At 32.1% G+C, this 17511-nt stretch overlaps 1 protein-coding gene across 1 annotated transcript in view; it reads left to right on the top strand.

Annotated features, from left to right (window-relative positions):
* Nucleotides 1-16293, top strand: part of GLIPR1L1 (GLIPR1 like 1) — a 32383-nt gene extending 16090 nt beyond the window's left edge. Inside the window, exons 2-6 of the mRNA XM_061205233.1 lie at nt 1512-1757; nt 4625-4725; nt 10878-10963; nt 16087-16113; nt 16202-16293. Coding sequence (XP_061061216.1) covers nt 1512-1757; nt 4625-4725; nt 10878-10963; nt 16087-16113; nt 16202-16293 — 552 coding nt within the window. The remainder of the gene's footprint in view (nt 1-1511; nt 1758-4624; nt 4726-10877; nt 10964-16086; nt 16114-16201) is intronic.
* The last annotated feature ends 1218 nt before the right edge of the window (nt 16294-17511 follow it).

The raw sequence follows: 17511 nt of genomic DNA, 5'->3' as shown, positions 1-17511 counted from the left end.
GTATCTTGATTGTGGGATGGTTACTTCAATTTACATATGTGATAAAATTGCATGAAAACACAAACACACACACACAAATGAATGCATGTAAAACTATTGAAATCTTAAGGTCTGTTGATTGTACCAATGTCAATTTCTTGATTTTGGAATTGTGCTATATTTACATAAAACATTACCAATCCAGAAACTGTGTGACATTTACACAGGACCTCTGTGTACTATTTTTGTAACCTCTTGTGAATCTACAATTAATTTAAAATAAAAATATTTTTTAAAAATCATCTTGCCAATAATACCTATACTAAGACTAAACTATACCTATACTTCTGTCAAAAATTATTTCTAGACTCTGTTTTGTTCCATTGGGCTATTTGTCTACCCTCCTGCCAATATTGCAATGTCTTAACGTAGCTTTATGATGCCTTGATGTCTGGTGGAGTAAGTCCTCTAGCTTTGTTTTACTTTTTAAAGGTTGCCTTAGCTATTGTTGCTTCTTTGAATTTCCATATAAATCTTATAATCAATTTGCACCCCCCTAAAAAACCTACTTAGATTTTCATTAGGAATGTATTCAAATCAAGACCAATATTTTTTACAATATGGACTCTTTCAGCACATGAACATTTAGTATCTCTCCATTTATTTAAGTCTTTTAAAATTTCTCTTAGTGATGTTTTATAGTTTTCAGTGTAGAGATAGTTTTTATATCATTTATTAGATTTAATTATATATATTTGATATTTTTGAAGCTATTGGTTTCTGGAGTGTAAATGGAAATACAATTTTGTATCTATTCCTGGTATCTGACAACTTTGATAATTTTGCTTATTTCTAATAGTTTCATTTGTGTATTCATTTGAATTTTCTAACCCAGTCATGTCATCTGTGAATAATGAGAGATTCCAATCATTATACGTTTTATATCTTTTGTCATATATTTATAGCTCCCTATTTTATTATACTACCTAACCTCCAGAACAATTTTAAGCAGAAATAATTAGACATCTTGTTTCATTCTCAATCTTAGGGGAAAGCTTTCAATATTTTACCACTATACATTAATGCTTATTGTAGGGTTTTGATTTTCTTTTGTAGATACTCTTGATCAAATTAAGGAAATTGTATTCTTAGTGTGCTAAGAGGCTTTTTCTCTTTTTAATTATAAATGGGTTCTCATGATTTACTTATGATATATTTGCGTAACCTTCTGAATTACTAGACTGTGAACTCTGACTTATTTATATCACATTCAGATATATTTGTTGAGTGTCTCTACTGTACCAGGCCATCTGCTAGGTACTGGAAATACAAAAATGAACTGTCATAGAGTGGGTACTAAATAAGTGCTTCTGAAACAGAACTAAAGAGAAATGACTCACTGTGAACATAATAAATACCAAAGAAAAACTATATTTCATTAAATAATAAATTTAAATAAAAATTAATTTATTAGAATAACTTTAATCTGAACAAATATGCACAATTCAATGTAAATTATTTTTATCTTTCAGAGTTGGGATGAAGGTTTAGCGAAGACTGCTAAAGCATGGGCGAACAAGTGCAAACTCGGACACAACCCCTGTTTATCAAAATCATATCAATGCCATCCAACATTTCAATTTGTTGGAGAAAATATCTGGTTTGGTGCATTAATTATATTTACACCAAAATCTGCTGTTGACTTGTGGTATAATGAAACTGAATTTTATGATTTTAATCGTCTATCATGTTCCAAAACTTGTGGTCATTATACACAGGTAAATATTTCAGATTTTATTGATTAGTTCTTACGTATGCATAATTCAATCACAAGACAATTTTTTAGCATTTTCTTTAGAGTTTCTTTTGTGTATCTGAAAAACTCACCTTCGTTTGGAAGATTTTCACTGGGAATAGAATTCTATGTAGTGAGGTTTTTTTTTTCTTTAACTTTAAAATCTTACTCCACTGTCATCTCACTTGCCCTATTACCAACAAGAAATCTACTGTAATCCTTTTATTTATTCCCCTGTATGTAATGTGTCTTTTTTCTCTGACTGCCTTTAAATTTTTTCCTTCATTACAGGTCTCAAGCAATTTCATAATAATGAAACTATTCTTTTCACGTCGGGTAAATTTTATTATATTCCCAACTTTGTAAATCTTGCCCTGTTGGACGCTGGATTTCTTTATATACCTATAAATATTCTTAACTGTCTTCTGGGATGTAGTTATCTGGAATTTGTTTGTCCCTTTTGGTTCCTGCTTTTAAAATATGTTAGATGGAATTAAAGTAGTATTTAGTCTAGGGCTAATTATCTCTCACCAGTGAGGCAAGATTCTTCTACCGGATGCCCCAGAAATGATTAAATTTTCCAGTCTGGCCAGCGGGAACAGGCCCACTATCCCTATTCCTGGCCCTGTGTAAGCCTCTGTATTCTTTCCTCTAGTTTTTATAGGTGATTCTTTTCCAAGCCTGGGGTAGTTTTCACACATGCATGCTCTGATTAGTGCTCTGCTGAACTGATGACGAGTACCCCCTGCAGACCTCCACAGTTGTGTCACTTAGAAGATTTTCACCTCTCCCCTACTCCTGCTTCCTTGGTCTCCCCAGACTCTCAGCTCTGTCTCTCAACTATGTGACTCCATCAAGCTTCTCCTGACTTCTCCACCATCTCCACCCCCAGACACAGTCTGGAAACTCACTCAGTACAATAAACTGAGACAATTGTACAGCTCGCATCTTTTCCCTCCAACTCTCGGGAACATTATACATTGTTGCCTGATGTCCAGTATCTTGAAAAACATTATTTCTTATAATTTTTCCAATCTTTTGGTTGCTTTGGGTGGGAGTTTTTGGTAAGAAGAGGAAGTCACTTTTTAGCTAACCTAATCCTCGACATGGCATTGAGCTCTTAGAAAGGTCTATTTAAGCAACAGAAAGAGCTAACTTTATTCTCCAAACTGACTCATCTGCATAAGTCGAATGAACATATAGTGTCTTAAAGCAAGTCATTTTTATCAGAAATTAGCAGTTTCTATGCTCCCCTTCTAATCACTCTTTGTCCGATAACAGAATGCTATAAGTGTAGAAATCCTTCTCAGGATAGAAGTCGTTTGCAAAGAACATGGTTTGGCTTCTGCTAGGAAAACTGAGAGAATGAAATCACACCTCATGGGCTAATTTACACATATGCTTAAATAATTAGGAATTGGTGCATTCTTCCTATTGGTTCAACAACTATATCTTGCTTAATTTTCTAAACAAAATGAGCTAAAATTTCTTGCATTTACCATTTGCAGATAGTCATGTTGAAGTGGCAACCAATGTTCATATTAATGTTAAATCTAGTCACTTTAATGAAAGCAATACATTCAAACCTATACATAGTATTTATTTTTACCATTCCCAAAGCCAAAAAAGGATCAATTTAAGTATATTAAGCAAATAAAATTTCACAGTGTAGTCAGTTGTTCATGAACCAACTTTTTAAACATGATTAATTTAAAATATATGTACTTGTGGTCATATAGTTTATCAACTTTCTAAAACATCCAAAAGGAAAAGGATCTTTCAAGGATCTAGCTTAATCTCATTATATTAGGTGGGAAATGAGCTCAGAATTGATCTGTCACTCTCAGAAGCCACACACATGGTTAGAAGCAAAACTCATCTATTAGTTCTCGGTTCACTGTGCTTTTTATTGCACTTTGCTGCCTCTCAGGCAATCAAAGAGCATTAAAATATATTTTCAAAACTGTTGATTCTGGCTACACCCCGGCCCTCGAAAATAGTGACTAATACATTGGTTTATAAAATATGTTAGTACATTTTGTTAATTGAATTGTAAAATAAATGAGTTCAGAAAATTCATTTATGTTGTCAAAATCAACCTTCCTTAGATTATTTTGTTTTCCAAATGGAGTAGATCAGTATTTTCCCCTTTGTTCATCTGGGAAGTAGAGAAATTTTTCATTCTGTCATGTCACAAAGGAATAGTTATGTACTTCACTTCTTTCTCTCTCTCGCCATGGCTAATTTTCCACAGGGGTCTTCTTCCTTTCAAATAACTTTGCTATTCTTTGCAAATAGACAAAAATTAAGATTCACCATCCCTATGGCAGGCATTTTTTTTTTTTTTTGCAATAAGCTCAGTATGTTCTTAATCTCTATCCCTATCTGTCTCTTGTGATTTGACAAAGGTAAGAATATGGTTAAGACCACAAAATTTAAAATGTGATCATAAATTTAGTAGAATTTTTCTGAGAAAAAGAAATAAAAGTTAATTATTGTTTTCATTTATAATCTGGTTTTAATGCTCTTTGTATGATATACCCATGGAGAAAATAAAAATATATTTCATAAATCATCTAGGAGAAATTATGATTTTGGCTATATATTATAGCCTCCTTTTGATTTATGAGAATTATCAGTGAGGAAAGACTAGTTAGGTAGCCCTCATGAATGCAGCCTTAACAAAATAATTGTTTTAAACTAAATATTAGAAATTAAGAAAAAAATAGACAATAAATATTTATGTATATTCATTTTTTGTAGCATGACAAAGATTATACCTGTTCCCATAATGCACTGTTTGTGTAGAGTTGTTTTGCATATTTTATTTTAAAATTCCTTTCTTTATAGGTAGTTTGGGCCAATTCATATAAAGTTGGTTGTGCAATTACAATTTGTCCTAAACTTGGGAGACCTGACGCTGCAATATTTGTATGTGACTATGGACCTACGTAAGTTATTTTGCTATTAAAAATATTTTAAATTGAAATATATGTTAAGTATTGTTTCCAAAAATAGGATCTTATACTAAAGAGACAAGTATATTTTTTATAAGTGGAGTCTCCCTCTATAATGCTAATCAGAAGAAATAAATGAAATAAAAGTTAGTAAGAGAATGTGTGAAAAATTATGCCTGTCATGAATTATTTAATCTTGAGAGGGAAAATGATGGAGATCATTTGTTAAGTAAAAAAAAAAAAAATAGATAATATAAAATACATTGTCACAATAATATTTAAATACTGGAATACAAAATAGGTTGGCAGATGTGAATATAATATAATATAATATAATATAATACAATACAATATAATATAATATAATTGGAATGGGTAAATGATTGAGAATGATGGTGAAAAGCACATTCTTCTAAGAAAAGAATACTATAAATTTTTGACTGCCTTGCTGGTAATTGCATATCTAGATGAAATATAACAAAAGCCTAATGGGAGTCTCCAAAAATGAAATTCTGGAACTCAAATCCCAATATATCTGTACAAGGAAGAAGATTAAATCAGTTAATAATCCAACTCTTTAACAAACAAAGATGTAAAAATAAAATGTAGAAAAGATGAAAACATTGGCAAAGAATAAATATACAGATTTGGCAAAAGGGACGACATATGTCAAAATTGCTATGGAGAGGTACAAATGTGTGTATCTCTTTCTGTATTTTCTTTCATTTCCTCTCAGTCAGAAGTAAAACCAAGAATGACAAATATATAGTCTAAAAGCTTGGGGCAGAGTACAATTTTTATAAATAGCAGAGAAATTGTAGAACACTTATTTATTACCATCCAAAGTAGAATACACAGAGGAAAAAAAGAATCCAAAAGAGATAAAAAGAGAATCCAAAAAGAGATAAAAAGAGCTGTGAGATAACTTAAGAGGGAATTGATTTCCTGAATGAGGCAGGGACAGAAAAATATTTGAAGAAATATGGCCCAAAACTTTGTATGCTTAAGGAAAATTATAAACTCACAGAACCAAGAAACCTAACAAGCCCCGATCACAAGAAACATGAAGTAAACTACACCAACTCGCCTTATAATCAAACATTTCAAAACCAGTAATAAAGAGAAAATCTTAAAGCTAACCAGAAAACAAAGACATGTTACATACATACAGAAGAACAAAGATAAGGATGACAGCAGATTTCTCACTTGAAACAATGCAAGAGAGAAGACAACCATATCTTTAAATACTGAAAGAGAAAAAAAAAACAAACTGTTGACCAAGAATTCTATTTCCTGTGAAAATATTTCTCAAAAATAAAAGATAATTGTTTAATCAAAGATAATAGAAATGTATTGTGAGGGTTATCATATATGTAAAGTTAAAATCTGTGATAATAGCATAAAGGCTGAGAGGGGAAAATGTAAGTCTATTACCTTAAGGTTCTTCTACTCAATGTTAAGTGGAATAATTTAACTTGAATGAGATAAGTAAAAGATGCATACTATAAACCCTAAAGTTACTACTAAAATAACAAAAGCAACAGTAATAGCAAATAAGCCAACAAAGCAGGTAAAATTAAATCTTAAAAAAATATTCAATTAATCCAAAGGAGGACAGAAAAAGAAAAAAGGAACAAAGGGTTAATGGGACAAATAGAATAAGATTTGATAGCCTTAACTCTATGTCAGTAATCACATCAAATGTAAATAGTACAAATACCCAAATAAAGAGGCAGAGATTGGAAGATTGGATAAAAAATCAAGAACCAAGGGACTTCCCTGGCAGTCCAGAGGTTAAGACTTTGCCTTCCAATGCAGGGGGTGTGGGTTCAATCCCTGGTCAGGGAGCTAGGATCCCATATGCCTCGTGGCCAAAAAACCAAAACATAAAAAAACAGAAGCAATATTGTAACAAATTCAATAAAGACTTTTAAAAAAATGGTCCACATCAAAAAAAAATCTTTAAAAAATAAAAGAACGAATTATATGCTTCCTACAAGAAGAATATTTTAATTAAAAGACACAAATAGATTAAAAGTAAAAGAATGGGAAAAGGTTTACTATGCTAACATTCATCAAAAGAAAGTGGCAGGATCTATGTTAATATCAGATAATGTAGATTTTATAGCAAAGAATATTACCAGGGATAAAGAAGGTTATTTCAAAATAATAATGGAATTAATTAATCAAGAGGCAACTAGGAGGAAATGGAAAAATTCCTCAAGAGACACAAATTACAAAGGAGAAATAAAATGAAAACTACAGAGCAATATCTCTTTTTTTAATCTGTGCAGAAGTAATTTAATTATTTTTATAGAAGTATAGTTGATTTACAATGTTGTGTTAGTTTCAGGTGTACAGCACAGTGATTCAGATATATATATACATATATATATATATATATATATATATATTCTTTTTCAGATTATTTTCCCATATAGGTTATTACAAAATAATGAGTATAGTTCCCTGTGCTATACAGTAGGTCCTTGTTGTTTTATCTATTTTACATATAGTACTGTGTATATGTTACTCCCAAATTCCTAATTTATCCCTCCCCTCACATTTCCCCTTTGGTAACCATAAGTTTGTTTTCTACATCTGTGAATCTGTTTCTGTTTTGTAAATAAGTTCATCTGTATCATTTTTTTAGATTCCACATATAAGTGACATCATATGATATTTGTCATCATATGATATCTGACTTACTTCACTCAGTATGATAATCTCTGTGTCCATCCATGTTGCTGCAAATGGCATTATTTCATTCTTTTTTATGGCTGAGTAGTATTCCATTGTATCTATATATATCACACCTTCTTTATCCATTCATCTGTTGATGAACATTTAGGTTGCGTCCATGTCTTGGCTATTGTAAACAGTGCTGCAATGAACATTGGGGTGCATGTATCTTTTTTTTTAATATTTTATTTATTTATTTATCTGGTTGCGCCAGGTCTTAGTTGCAGCAGGCAGGCTCCTTAGTTGTGTCTCCTTAGTAGGCTCCTTAGTTGTGTCATGTGAACTCTTAGTTGTGGCATACATGTGGGATCTAGTTCCCTGACCAGGGATCGAAGCCGGGCCCCCTGCATTGGGAGCACGGAGTCTTAACCACTGCGCCACCAGGGAAGTCCCTGCATGTGTCTTTTTGAATTACGGTTTTCTCCGGATATATGAACAGGAGTGGGATTGCAGGATCGTATGGTAGCTCTATTTTTAGTTCTTTAAGGAACCTCCATACTGTTCTCTATAGCGGTTGTACCAATTTACATTCCCACCAACAGTGTAGGAAGCTTCCCTTTTTTCCACACCCTCTCCATCATTTATTGTTTGTAGACATTTTGCTGATGGCCATTCTGACTGGTGTGAAGTGATACCTCATTGCAGTTTTGATTTGCATTTCTCTAATAATTAGTGATATTGAGCATCTTTTCATGTGCCTGTTGCCATCTGCATGTCTTCTTTGGAGAAATGCCTATTCAGATCTTCTGCAGTATCTCTTATGACATAGGTACAAAGATTCTAAACAAAATTTAGCAACTGAACCCAATAGAGTAAAAGCATAATATATCTTGTCCAAATGGATTTTGTTCCAGTAATTTAGGGCTGTTTTAACATTCTAAAATCAATGTAACTCACCATATTAATCAACCTTTAAATAAAGATTATACCATCATCTCAATAGATTGAGAAAAAGTCAAGCATTCATTCTTGATAAAAGTTCTCAGAAAACTAAAAATACAAGGGAACTTCTTAAACCTAATAAAGCATATCTATGAAAAGCCTACATGTAACATTATACCAGTACTAAAAAATTTTTCTGTAAAGTACTAGACAGTCAGTAAATTAGGCTTTGCATGACACATACATTCTGCTACATATTCATCTTTGTTTTGTATTGTTTTAAATAACCCCTTAAAAATATATTTAAAAAAAAATTCTTTGCTCACAGACTGCACAAAATCAGAGCACAGGCCAGATACGACCTATGGTTCATACTTTACTGACTGCTGGTCAGTAGGTCTATATAGAAATCCAATGGAATCTATGAAAACTCTTCTACAACTAATAAATAAGTTTAGCAATTTTTCAGGATATAAGATCAACATTCAAAACTTAATTACATGTGCATATACCAGCAATGAACAATCATAAATTGAATTAAAATAAAAATACCATTTATAATGGCATCAAAAAATATAAATTATCTAGGGATAAATCTGGCAGAAAACATGGAAGACCAATACACTGAAAACTACATAATAGTCACAAGAGAAATTAACAAAGACACAAATAATTAGAGCGATATACCTTGTTAATGGATTAAAAGACTCAACATTGTTAAGATATAATTTTTCACTGAACTGACCCATGGAGTCAATACAATCCCAATAAAAAATCCCAGCAAGCTTTTATAGTAGAAATTGACAAACAGATCATAAAATTCATAAGGAAATTCAAATGACTTAGAATAGTCAAAACAACTAGAACAAATTTGAAGTAGCTAACACTATTGTTTTCAAAAATTATTAAAATAGAATAACCATGACATTGTGATATTGATGTAAAGTTAGACAAATAGATCAGTGGAATAGAATACAGAGTCCAGAAATAACCACACACAGTTGACCACATATGTTCAACTGATTTTTCACAAATGCACAAAGGCAACACAGTGGAAAAAAGATTTTTCAACAAATGATGCTGGAACAATCTGTCACCCACATATAAAAAACAAAAGTAAACTTGGATCTACAAAACATACAATCTATGATCTAAATGTACAAAACATACAATCATAGATCTACATGTAAGCCTAAAACTTTAAAACTTTTTGAAGAAAACATAGATGAAACCTTTGTGACCTTCAGATAGCCAAAGATTTTTTAGCTACCAAACCAAAAGCATGATCCATAAAAGAACAAGTTGATAAGTTGGATTTTATTAAAATTAAAAATGACTGCTATTCAAAGAAACTGGTAAGAGAATGAAAAGACAAGCCACAGAATGGAAGAAATTCTTTTGCAAAACAAAGACCTTACACCAAGGATATAGGAAGAACTCTTAAAAATCAATACTTACAAAAACTTAAAACTCAATTAGAAAAATGGACAAAAGATTAACAAGATATGCAAATGGCAATTAAGCCCACGAAAAAATGTTCAAAATCATTAATCGTTAGGAAAATACAATTAATACCACAATGAATACCACCACACAACCATTATAATGACTAAAGACTGGCCATTCTCACACACTGCTGGTGGGAATATAAAATGCTACAGCTACTTTGTAAAAAATATTGTGGCAGTTTCTTAAAAAGTTAAATATGCACCTACCATATGATCTATTCATTCCACTCCTAGGTATGTATCCAAGAAAATGTATGTCCATATAAAGACTTATATATGAATGTTCAAAATGTGCATAGTAACTTTACTAATAATACCCCAAAACTGGAACAACCCAAATATCCATCAACAGATGAATGAATAAATTGTGGCATATTCTTTAATGGAATACAACTCATATTATTAATGTTTTTCTTTGTGTACTCCAGGTAAGTAACACTTTTTAAAGTCTTCCACAGACACAGAGATGGGAAAAGAAAAAAAGAGGTTCGTTAACATGTATCAGCTTATATTATTGAAAGTCAGGCATAATAGCTGCCAAATCTTTCTGCTATATCATCAAATAGAACTAGATAACGACTATGGTATTGTATTTTAAATTAAACTATAAAACATATGTTTCCATTTGCGATTTAAATTTCTGTTTAAAAAAATCAAGAGATAATCATAGTGTTTACAACAAAAACTTTGGCTGTCACATGCATAATTATATTGGATTCGCATCTAATTTGTGTTCTAGAGAACATTCAAGAATACAGCTGCCACAGGGATTGGGGACATCCTGTAAAGTATAATTTTAATAGTTACTTTAATAGTTGAATAGTTTCTTTTGTAAAAAAAAAAAGAAAAACAAACAAAAAAAACAAAAGAAATAAGCATAAAATTGGGACCTAAGTTGTTATTTTTTTCCTTTTCAACATTCATGATTAGGGACCAAAACAACTTGCATAAATGCATGCACAAAATAGAGAAATTGATAGTTATTTAGCTAATCACTGTTTCTCTTTTTCACAGAGGAAATTATCCAAATATGCCCCCTTACACTAATGGAACACCCTGCTCTATGTGTGAAGGAGATACTTGCGTAAAGAAACTCTGCCGTAAGCAAAAAGGAAACCAAATAATCATGGCATTCTATTTGGAAAGCAAAGTTTCCAAAAATTCATTATATTTTAAAATTTGGCTCCTCGATTTTATAGAGAAGACAAGATTTGATTGCTGCTATATAATGATATACAATAAATCGTTTGTCATAAATGATCATATTTAAATCCAGAGGATCCCTCCCTTCTTCACTGATTATTTTCTCTCTCAGGCTAAAGGACAGGAAGGAGTAAAGCATAACTGATCCAGTTTGCTGCAACACTCGAAATAACTACTGGCTGACATGTTTTTCTTATTTGTATTTGCTTCCCTTTCATCTCTTTTTACTAGTTATTATTAAAATAGTGACTTGCTCAGAAGTAATACATTAATCAATGTCCAAATTAATTGTGGTTTAAAACTAATATGTGTTTCTTCATCATCAGCCTTTTGGTTCTCAGGACAAAGACTTTTTAAGTATAAATATAAATTTTTGATTCTCAGAGCAGACGGGTTCTCAGTACAAAGTTACTTTTTAAGGATAAGCATAAATTCTTGATTGAGGACAGAGTGAAGGAGGTGAAGAGAGGAGATAATTTGAAAATTGTGAAAGATGTGTGATGCCATGAAAGAAGACAGACACACTCCAAAAATGTATATTAAATGATTCCATTTATATAAAGTTCAAAACCAGACAAAACTAATCTAGGTTTAGAGTCAGGATAGTGGTTACCTTTGGAGAGGAAAGAGGGGTTAGTGTTTAGAAAAGGGTACCAGAAAGACTTTCTGGACCTATGCTATGGTTATCTAGGTGTGTTCACTTTGTAATAGCTCATCAGTCTTTCCAGTTGTGAGGTATGCATGTTTCCATATTCATGTCATACTTCAATTAAAATATAAATTGCAAGCCTCTTCTCTCTAATAAGAGATTTCATTCAAAGTGGTTTAAAAAATAAATTTCCTGTATACCTTCTATTTGCAAACTACTGTTTTCTAGACAAAGGGATATAAAGATAACAGTGATACACTCTTTTTTTTTTTCACTTCCCCTTCCTACCCAGTATCCAGATCACTACCATTTCTTGCCTGAACTAGTGCAGACTCCCCACTTCTCTTCCCACTCTATTCAAAGCTGTTCTACACGCACACACACACACACACAAATTAGATCAAATCACTTCTTTTCTTAAAATTCCTCAACTGCTTCTTATTGCAACTAAAGGAAAATCTGACTCTATTCAATGAGGCCAACAAGCCCAGGTGTGATCTGCCTCTTGCCTCTCTCTCCTACCACATTTTTGGTTAGTCTCCCTTTGACACAGTCAGCTCCATCATCACCATGCTCAAATACTCCAACCTCTTTTTAAAAACTCCAGCATCCAGATCACCTGCGAGCCTGTTTTTAGTTTCAAGATTGTTTTTTCTCTTGGTTTTGGTAACATGCTCTGTATCTTGGTATGGGGTATTGTCCTTAAAGATGACCATCAATGATTCCTCCTTCCACTCCATGCACGCCACTCTTCCCATCAAGAAGTCCAGACTATTTCTCCTCCCCTTGAATACAGACTTGATGTTGTGCCAGTTCTGGACCTAGCCTTTAAGACACTTGGCAGATTCGGCTTTTGCTCCATTGAAAGCTGTCCAGCATATCAAGAAATCCATGCTTTCCTGCTGGAGTGGTCACACTGAAAAAGCCCTGGAAGAGGAGAGGTCATCTTTCTGTTTAAACCCCAACTGAGCTCCAGCTAAATGCACCCACGTCCTTGAACCCTGATGACACTAGATACAGCAGAGAAATTGCCTAGTAGAACCATCCAACCTGGGTAATTGTGAGAAATAATAATAAATTGTTACTGTTTTAAAGTTTGTTCCACAGTAGTAGATTGTAGAAACACTTGGTGTGCCTAATAAGTTAAACACCTAACAACATGGTGTGAAACAAAAACATAGAGTTCTACCTTTTCCTCTGCTGAACAGATAGAGTCAGGGTGGTTCACCTTAATCTAAACACAACTTAGTCAAGGCTGGGTTAGAATTTACCTAAGGCATGGTCTACCTCTGTTTGCTCTGTTCCAAGGGTATAGACTTCAGGGGCTTTCCACTGGGAGACTGGTGTGTTTATTGTTGCCTTTCCCTAGTGGGTTCTGAACTCCAATCCTTATTGCTTTAACACACAGAAATTACTGAAACATCTACTTTGATTTCCAAAGGCTTTCAGCCTAGGTTTTTAGCCTCCTACCCCTCATAGTTTCAAAATTAAACAAATAGCTTGAGGACAAAATGGGCATTTCTTGGGCTTATTTCCTCCACCTTTACCTTCCACCTGGATCTTGAACTACTCAATACTCCAGTTTTATCTCTCTAGTTCTGTAAGGCCAACCAAAACTCTGCCAGTTTCTCTGTTTCCCAAAAAATGGCCTCTTCCTGGGCAAAGCCCAGTTTTTCAGCCCTACACCTGGGCCCAAAATCAACAAATGGCCCCAAGGAAAGAGCAGCGTTCATAACATCAGCCCACCTCTTTATGGATCTCCTGCTCTGAAATCTGGACCCTCCAGTCTTTGCTGCTTTTTCAAATCTCTGATGCTCTTAAACATTGTTTTTGTTGTATTTTATTTGGATTTTCTAGTTGTGCTTGATGAGAGATTTTGTCCATCACAAACCTTTCCATCCTGGAGACTTAAACAGCTGTTGACAGTGGGTCTCCAAGATAGCACCATACAAGCTACCAACACTACAATAAGCTTTGATACTTGGTAGGAGGTAACTTGTTCCTTTTCCAAATTGTTCAGAAATTATTTGGCTATTCTTGGCCCTTTGCTCTTGCAAATTAATGTTAGGATAAGCTTATCAATGCCACAGAAAACCGTGAAATTTTGATTGGAATTACATTGAATTTATAGATAAATTTGGGAAGAAATAACATTTTTACAGCGTTGACTATTTCCATTAATAAAGATTGTTTATTTGGGTCTTTTTATACATCTTTTACATTTTGAAATTTTCTCAGTAAGGTCTTGCATCTTAAATTAGATTGCTTGGTAATCTGTAGTTGATATTATAAATGGTATTTTTAAATTATACTTCCTAATTGATTTTTTTGTTGATCGTAGAAATATAAATGCAAGTTTTGTTCTTTCTTCTAATCTTTATATCAGTTATTTATTTTATTAATATTAATAGTGAACTCTCCACTGCAGTGTTGAACATAAGCTATAACAGTAGCACCATTCTCTTATTCCTGACTTTAAAGACAATGTTTGGCCATTATGCATATTTGGTTTAGATTGTTTTTAATTAGTCCTCATTGCCAGGTTATGGAAGTTTTCTCTTTTCCTCATTTTGCTGGTGAGCTTTTATCTTGAATAAATGTTTAATTTTACCAGATTTTTTTCCTGCATCTCTTGAAATGATCCCCAATTTTTTTCCTTTAATGTCTTAATGTTGTAAACTACATCAAATGATGTTTTTCTTTTCTTTTTTTTTTGGAAACTGTTTGGAAATAATATTTTGTAACTTTTTAAAAAATTACTTGTGATTTAAATTCCTCTTTGAGTAAATGCAATTTTTTAAATTGGCCCATTTCACACATATTTTCAAGTTATTGTACATGATGTTTTTAAAAAATTTTTATAATCTATCTTTTATTATATTCTATATCCTGTTTCCATTTTGTTTATTGTTTCTCTTATTATGTTTTAAACCTTTTTTTGAACTATGATTGACATACAAAAGCTGTGTATATATTTAGTGAACACAACTTAACCAGTGAGATTTATATTTTCATATAGATATTGGGAGTTAAGTGATAGCTCAGTAATCTAATTTTAAACTATTCTTTCATTCCCATGATAAATCCAACTTAGTCATGAGGTTTCTTTTATAGATGGCTAAATTCTTGTTAACATTTTACTTGTAATTTTTGCATTTAATTTCAGAATTATGATTGGCCTGTAGTTTTCCTTCTTCATTTCTCCTCATATGATTTTGACTTCAAGGTTGTACTAGCCTCATAAAAGAAGTTGAAAGTTGGGAACATTACTTCTATTAAGATTTTGGTTATAGTTTGTGTAAGATTCTCACTTATTTTTTGAATGTTTGGGAGAAATTTTCTGTAAACTATTTTGTTCTGGTGTGTGTGTGTTTGTAAATGTTTAATTACTGATTTAACTTCTTTAAGTGTTATGTGATAGTCAGGTTTTGGGGGGGGAATTAGCAAATTTTTGTTTTATTCAAGTTTTAATGATATTCTCTTATATTTTTATCTCTGCTATATCTATTACATTCCACTTCTTTAAGTCCTATGACTTTTGACTTTTATTGATCAATTTCTATAGAAAGCCAACTTTTATCTTTTTTACTTCCTTTTTGAGGACAGGAGATATAGCACAATGGTTAAATATATAGGCCTTGGAATCAGAGGGCTTAACTCAGGAGGTGATTAAGAGGATTAAATATGATAAACCATGCAGAGTGACTTGGGCCCCCAAAAAAGTAGGTTCTCAATAAATTTTAACTATTAACATAGTTAAGTTCCTCTTTATTTTCTATCATTTGAACCTTTTTATCACACTAATCACTCTGAAATGATATTTTTTAATCACTTTTATTCATTTATTCAATTTTAAAATTGTTGATAGATTTTCTCCCCTTACTCTTCTGTAAGGAAAAGAACTTTATTTTTTTCCCAATCCCATTATATCCAAAGCCTAGAATCATGCTCAATACATAGTAGACACACAAAAATGAATAAATGAATAAAAACAAATGAAATAAATAAACTCTTAATAAACTGCAGAATCCTGGTACCCAAACTCAATATGAAGGAATTATGATCTTTTTCGGGGACTTTAAATGGGTATGACAGAGTGCCAAAAATAAAATTAACTACTATATATACTTTTATCTATTTCAGGCCTTTGTGTCTTCAGTATGAGAGATGTTCTAGAAATATTTGTTGACATGGCATCATTGTCAGGGGACATCATACAGATTTTTAAGTAGTGTGGGATTTGCAGAGAAAGCTTTAGTTTTCTTAAATTAAAAAGCCAAGCTAAGTTTCCTAAGTTGATTATCTTATTCAAAAAGCCACAAAAGCAAATGAGTGATTTTAATTTGTAATATTATTTTTTTTCTATTTTAGAAAATAAAGAACGTGATAAACCTCAAAGTACGTATCAGAATATTTCAGTATTAATTCAATTACTTCCTCTCCTTGAAACTAAATTGAGCTCTTAACTATTGTTTTTTATGGACAGCATATCCAAATTGGAATCCACCGGGGACAGCACCTCAGCTGATAGCATGTACTCCATTGTACCTGATTTCTGTTTTTCTGAGACTATTTTAATTGTCATTTATGTACAAGGGAAATTCTCAGACATGACAACAAAGGAATAGTTTATGGTTAAATGTAACTCTTATCTATTTAATTATTAAAACTTCTAAATTCTTATTTGTTATCTAAGTTTAATGTCTGTTTTTAATTCAAAAGATGTACTGTAGTATAGAAGAAGGGTAGCAGTTAACAAAAAGAAACTTAAGGTGATTTAAAAAAATTTTACATGTATCAAAAGATTCCTGTTCTCTAATATTCTAGATTGTCATTTTAGTTAGAGTAGACTTAAAGAATTAAACATTACAGATATTAGATATTTTCCTTATATGCCAATAGTTCCCTTTAAGAATTCCATCAACATTATTCAGAAACAAAACGTTATTAAGTTTCAAATAGCATGTAATGTTATATTATGGTCATAGTCAACAGTTGGGGAAATGGATGAGAACAGATTAAACTCAAAAGGGAAATCAATTAAATTTTAAACCTTTGAAAGGTAAATGTGTGTTCTGAAATTAAAATCACACTCCTTTAGGATTAAGAGATTTTAATCTGTTTTAGGAGATTTTATTTTAAAATGTACCCTGTATAAAATAACAGGATGCAGGTATACCTTTTAAAACCCTGTACAGAATTATATATAGTATAGTTAACAACACCTCTACAAACCAAAGAACTGGTGAATTCTGGCATTTCTTTTGTCTGAAGACCAAAAAAAAAAAACAAACAGATTATTCAATTAATTCAGTTTTTAAAATCGCTTATGTTGAATGGTTGACTCCTATGGACGAAATTATCTAAATCTTTTTCTTCTCAACTAAAGCAACCACCAACTTCCCTCAGCTATAAATATTTAAAATCATAATATTTTTATGATGCAAATGTATTTTTATGATGGTAAAATGTAAATGTGTTTTCAATGTATTTTTAACATGATTGAGAGTTACTTTGTATATACTGCCAAATACCTAGGAATTTCCACATAGTGGAATGATTGATGTTATTCTTCAAAGAGAAGCCAAGTAATTTATATTTCAAATCTGCTTGTATTACTCAAGGTTTTCCAGAGAAACAGAACCAACAGGAAAGGGGGTGGGGGACACGGGTGAAGAGAGAGAAAGGAGAAATTTTAAGGAATTGGCTTACATGATTGTGGTGGCTAGCAAGCCCAAAATTTGTAGAGCAAGGTGGCAGGATGGAGACTCAAGAGTTGCCGCTGCAGTCGTGAAC

This window comes from Eubalaena glacialis, chromosome 11 (assembly GCF_028564815.1).
Source record: "Eubalaena glacialis isolate mEubGla1 chromosome 11, mEubGla1.1.hap2.+ XY, whole genome shotgun sequence".
In the NCBI taxonomy this organism is placed as follows: domain Eukaryota; kingdom Metazoa; phylum Chordata; class Mammalia; order Artiodactyla; family Balaenidae; genus Eubalaena; species Eubalaena glacialis.
The sequence above is the reverse complement of the archived record's forward strand: the minus strand, read 5'-3'. Positions and strand labels throughout refer to the sequence as shown.